A 6,350-nucleotide genomic window follows, 5' to 3' on the forward strand; every position below is an offset into this window, starting at 1 on the left:
GTAAGACTTAACAGTTTTGATAGGAGTACTACTGTTTGTCAAGACTATTAACAGTTTTAATAGGAGTACTACTGTTTGGTGAGACTATTAACAGCTTTGGTAAGACTTAACAGTTTTGATAGGAGTACTACTGTTTGTCAAGACTATTAACAGTTTTAATAGTAGTACTACTGTTTGGTGAGACTATTATCAGCTTTGGTAGGAGTAATACTGCTAGGTAAGACTGTTAATGTCTTTAGCAGTGTTATTACTGTGTGAATGGGCTTTTGATGGCTACACGTAGTGCTCTCTGGTTGGCTCATTAATAGCTTTGGCACTGTATTGTTAGCCATTTAATGGTTTTCATACAGATAGTACTATCTAAATGGACAAGTCATGGCTTTGGCACAGATAGTACTATCTAATAGAACATTAAAACTGTAAATGATGTTTGTTCAGTGGGGAGTGCAAAGAGTTTAGGGTAAACAAAATTCCAAGTTACCTCATGCAGTGTCTAACAATGTATGTTCCTTGCATGTGAGTTGAGGCAAACAAATTTTTATTTCTATTATTTTCATTTAACTTTTTCTTTTTTTTTATGTAGTTTATGTTTTTAATTTTTACATTTTAGTTTCTTTTGTTAACAAATGTTTATTACTAAGTAAAAAGATATATTTATCACTGCAGGGTTAGAGTCTTCTGTTCTCAAAAACCAATCTTTATTAACCCAAAATTTTTTCACTAAATTGTTTGCTCAAAATATATTTCATGCAGCTTTCAGATATGCACTTTAAAACACAAGCAATAATTCAAACAGTAAAACAGAATGCCAAGAAACTACTGTAATTTATCAGGCCTTCTAACTTACCTGTGAAAAGGTTTAAAAATTTTCCTTACTTACCAAAGCACTAAAAAACTGCTTGAGAAGTGGCACATTTTACCAAAATAAAAGAAAAATATTACAGTCTGTAGTTCACACAGTGGCCTTTCTGTTGGTTATAAGCATGTGTTATTGGCAAGCAAGTGTTAGTAAATAAGCAATTGGTTGTGATTGGTATTAAAAAATTTATATCTCAGACCATGAAGATGGAAGGTTTATATTTTAAATTTTGTCCTGTCAGTATCTATGGTTGATGTTTCTAATTGGTGGACATTCTGAAACCCATAAAAGGGAAGAAATGAGGTGTTTCTATTGGTGAACATTTTGAAACCTGTAAAGATAAAGAAAGAAGGTATTTTTAATTGGTGGACATTCTGAAACCTGTAAAAGGGAAGAAAGAAAAATCTGAAATGGAGAATTCAGAGCAGACACACATAGAGTGAAGATTGAGAATTCATTTAAAAATTTCCTTTTTTAAATTAAGGAATTAAAACTTATATTAAAGAAATTTAAATTATAACTTATGTTTTAACACCAAATTTATGACACACACATTGATAACAAAGGTGTTTAATTACATTTTGAATATAACTCTGTAAAAGGTTATGTGATGTGCACTTTGCCCCCCCCCCCTCCTCCTCCTCACCTGTGCAATAAGGTTAATGACTGTTAGATGTAGCAATATCTGATTGGGCCCCTAATGGCTTTGGTATATGTAGCACTGTCTGATTTGACCATTAATGGCTGTGGATACATGTAACATTTTCTGGTTTGAACATTTAATGGCTTTGGATAAATGTAGCATTGTCTGGTTTAGATATTAATGACTGGTTCATGCAGCATTGTATGTATGGTAGAGGGAAATTCTGGTTTTTTGAAGCCAAATGTGAATGTTGTTAAGGCTTAGAACATGGTATGCATAAGTATCTAAATGTGGTCATTTCGTTTTGTTTCTTTTCATAGTTTGAGAACTTTTATATCTATTTTGAACTAAATAAATTTAGATGAATAGTTTATATTAGTTAAATAATACTTTGGCAAGGCTCTTTTTATACATTATCTCTCATGTAGAATATGAAAGATTGAATCTGGTGATCATGTTTTATTAACATTATTATTGTGTACAGGTAAGTATATCTAATTCACATACTCTTGTTTTTTTCTTACAGGAAATAGAATACTAACATTAGGTGATATTCCAAGGGACAAAATTTATCCATTGAAATATCCTTTGGTATTTTTTTTATATTACAACGTTATCCAGTGTGAAGTCATAGAAATTTTTATAAGACCTTTTAATTTAATAATGTATTTCCAATTCTTTAGGATCTTTGTTCATTATTGAATCCATTTGTATGATGTTTATATTATTCCATGATTTAACTATCTATATTACCTAAATTAAACCTAAATTAGCTTCTAATTTAACTATTTTGTGTTTACTGTAAAGTAATTTAGAATCATAATTACTTCCAATGTATAGCAAATTTATTATGATGCTAAAAATTGGGTTTTGGTACCCATGGTGGGCAAGCACAGATAGCCCAATGTGTAGTTTTGTGCTTTACCAAAAACAATCAAACAAGTTATAGTAAGCCTGAGAAATCAAACTACAAACATTTTAAATAATCACTTTAAACTCATTTCAATAATATTTTGAGTGTTCTGAATAAGTTTTTTATACAATGATTTTTTATCTTTTTTTTTAGTAGTATTATGGGAAACCTTGTGTCATTTCAAATTCTGAGAATAATCAAAATGGCTCATCTCTTAAAAGTTCATACATGCAGATAGAATTTATAAAAGCTTATATGAAATTGTAATGTTTTTTTATGTAATGAATAACTCTCCATGTTGTTGTTTTCAATATACTATTAACTATTCACAAGTTCTACCTTTCATTTTGAGGAACTTAAAACTATTACATTCTTAACCAAGACCCACATTAAAAGGGATTTCCATCTGCTTCTCCATGTTTAAATCTGCTCTCTGTGGAGGTTATGTCAACTTCGGAGTGTTCAGACTGTATGGTGACAGTGCCTTGGATGATGCCCTAAATGCTTTCATTAAACTTCTTTTGTCTATTTCACAGGGTGATCTTTTGGTAAGTTCTTTTGTAACCTTTTTTGCTTTAATACTGTACAACATAGAATTATGTACTTGTAAAGCTGTCATTTTGGCCCTCATTTAATTTTATTAACTTGCATGTACCTGTTTCCAAGCATATCTATTTATTCATTTAGAAACCTGGACATATATAAATAAAAAATAATAATAATAACAGATTTTCTTTTCATCACTTGTCTAAAATGTGCTTTTATATATGTTTTTTTAAGGTAGGAGATTTTGCCTGTCAACATCTTTATATCTAACAATGATTTAAAAGCCACAATTTCTTTTATAAAGATCTATGGAATTCATTGAGTGATATTTTTCACTTTGGATACGATATACATAAAAGGATGAAAAATATGTAGCAAAACTTGTTGTTCTCATGTACTATTTTTTTTTTGTCATATAGAAATTACTATTTCTAAGTCCATCTAAATAATAATAGATTGTCTCTGAAGAGATAGGTTAGACACTATGTTAAAGCTTAGATGCTTTCAACTTAACAGAAAAAAAAATCATTTTATATATATCCTCCCAATTCATGCAGTAGCAGTTATCAGGTAACCTTGGTCAGGTTTAGCAAAAATGACAAAATATTTCGGTGATTAAAGTTTTGAAATACATTAATAAATATGAATCAAGTTGAAGCTGACTGGATATGAAAAGTAGAACTTTCTGAACAACATTTAAGTTCTAAGACGAAGTATTATTCATATTATTTTTATCAAAAGGGTATCCCACAACAAAATTTTTTAAGTTTTGAACCCTAAAAAATTGTAGTTAATAGATCCGATTATGAATTTTTTAATCAGAAACTAAATGCCGTTTAGTAATTTCGTACTTAATTTTATGCAGTGTAGTTTAATATATTTGTTGTGAATAGGAAAAAGTCAGTGAAACAGGAAAATATGAACATGCTTTATGATGTAGAACATTTACAGTGGTGAAATATAGTCCTTAAGTACTAGTAATGTGCTCTGCTTGCGAGGTATTCTACACCGTAAGACTTTATCTCTCTTAAAAAACTTTTTCTAAGTAATTTTTAACTCAGAATTATGTTTAGTCCAGTCAGCCTAATTCTAAATACTTCTGAGTGAAAGCATGGCCTTTTACCCAGTACCAGGGCTCATCAAGCTGGCTGGGATACAACAGACATAGCAACTTTTCATGGACAACAGCTGTTATGATGTGAATTAGATCAAATCAGTCAATGGTACTATAAATTTTATTTGAATCATTTACAACTCAGATTTTTGGGGTAACAATTAACAACACAAGTTATTTCTTTATTTTTATTATTATTTTATTTTAATTAACTTTACCAACATTCAAAAGAACTGGTGAACCAGCAAGCTAGTCTTCTTGTTCCCATAGCAACCACAGGATCAGTAGTAGAAAACTACACAAGTAATTCTAAAAACTTATGAATGAAATCAAAGAAGAATGTGTTATCATATGTCAACCACACTGTACTTGCCATATCCAGTGTTGACAAGGTCTTTTATTTTTGATAAAAGGTAGTAATAGCAGTGACATTCAATAGGTATATAGTTGTTTATAAGCTGTTGTGAACTCATATTGGGCATTCTTAGAATCACATGATTTGAATTATCTTGAGTCTTAATATCACATCATATGCATTACATATTAATTGATTATTTTTTTTTTACAGTGTTGTGATTCTATAGTTAAATATCTAATGCCATACTTGTCTATTCTCACAGGACTACCCCAAATTGAGTCAAACTTATTATGTACTTCTAGAATGTTTAGCACAGGATCATATGAACTTCCTTAGCAATTTAGAACCTCATGTTTTTTTGTATATATTGTCATCAATATCTGAGGGTCTTACAGCTTTAGGTGAGTGTTCTTTAATTATGTAGTGTATGAGAGTTGAGTCTTTAGCTACAAAAAAGTAAAGCTTGCAGATAGATGGCATGTACGAGTTTGCTGAAAGTAATGAATTAAAGGAAAGAAATTTAATTTTTTGTAAGATTTAAGAGAGTGCTAATAATAATAAAGGGTACAAACCCTTTTAATAATTACTCAGAATTGTTATATGTATGATAATAACCTTAAAAACTATTGAAAAGGTTCATATCCTGTATATTATTATATATTATAGGTATATAATGCATGTTTAAATTTCAGGAAATAATTCATTGAGAAACTCAAAATATCAAAGCATCCTTTGAGAAAATTTCATAAGAAGATTGTTTCTAGATCATCTCAAATATTACAAGACTTGTGTTTTCCATCAGTTCTTAACTGCTATTTCTTTTACATACAACATTTGTGAAAGCAAAATTCTGAGAGTCAGATATTAATAATCATGAATATTGTATCATAACAACTTTCACACTGACAGTGATATAACATCTCAGCATATAATCCTTTACTGTTAGGATAATGCAAAGCAACATTTTCAAAACTATTTTCTTTTTGTTTGAATGTTTCATGTTAGATTTTGCTAGGAAATGACGGAAGAAGTAATGTATGTATACAAACAAGCTTTAATGAACTGAATATCCACCTAACTTTGTAATGAAAATCACAAGTGTACAACCAAAAAATAGTGAAACCAGTATTAAATTTTAAGTGACTTCTGGATAAGTGCCCTTCGTCAGTCATCATTTCAGAATTATGGCATATTGCAAAATGTAAAAATAATGTTTTACAAAACAAAAACATCTATGTTGCATTGAGCACAAAATCAACTGTATTCAGTCTGAAGTTAAAACCAGTACTAAATGATGTTAATAATGAAGGAATTGTTGAATATATTACAGTTGAAAAGTAAATAGTGGGAAATTAATTTATGCATTTTTTTCCATGACATAACTTAGTATGAAAAAATGTAATAAATGTTAACTGCTGATAAAGCTAACCACATTGCAATGGTTGACTGGAGCTGAAGTCCCGATACGAGACAAAAAAATCACACACTACACTTTGGGGTCAATGGTATATTACAAGAGTGACAGGCAAATATCACTATTTAGAACAGGCAGGCTTACCTGTGAAATATAAAAAACCTTTGTTGAGTTGCTGTCATGTTTTTATCAAACATGACTAAAATGTTGAATGCTGTTGACACAATGCAGAGCATGTGTAAACTTACCTATATTACTGTACACTCTCACCTTCCATGTGACTTGTTGCACTTTCATCAGGAAGACATCTGTAAACTTTGCTTTCCTACCATAATCCAGATTTTCTTGTTTAGAATCATGCTGCTAACTTTTCTATAATGAATTTGGATGTCAATATTTCAAGTTATATTCTTGTACTTTTTCATTTACTCACATTTAGGCCCGGCATGGCCAGGTGGTTAAGGCATTCGACTCGCAATCTGAGGGTCGCGGGTTCGAATCCC

The 6,350-nt window shown here is 30.3% G+C and overlaps 1 protein-coding gene across 2 annotated transcripts in view; it reads left to right on the plus strand.

The window, feature by feature from the left end:
• The window catches only part of LOC106465765 (exportin-7-like), a 61,194-nt gene that overhangs the window by 47,085 nt on the left and 7,759 nt on the right, over positions 1–6,350 (plus strand). For both annotated transcript variants that reach the window (XR_002612052.1, XM_013925997.2), the window contains exons 20-22: positions 2,029–2,083; positions 2,804–2,963; positions 4,696–4,834. Coding sequence is in view for 1 of the 2 variants with exons in the window: in XM_013925997.2 (XP_013781451.1) it covers positions 2,029–2,083; positions 2,804–2,963; positions 4,696–4,834 (354 nt within the window). In the remaining variant the exon portion in view is untranslated. The remainder of the gene's footprint in view (positions 1–2,028; positions 2,084–2,803; positions 2,964–4,695; positions 4,835–6,350) is intronic.

Source organism: Limulus polyphemus, unplaced genomic scaffold (assembly GCF_000517525.1).
Source record: "Limulus polyphemus unplaced genomic scaffold, Limulus_polyphemus-2.1.2 Scaffold2045, whole genome shotgun sequence".
In the NCBI taxonomy this organism is placed as follows: Eukaryota; Metazoa; Arthropoda; class Merostomata; order Xiphosura; family Limulidae; genus Limulus; species Limulus polyphemus.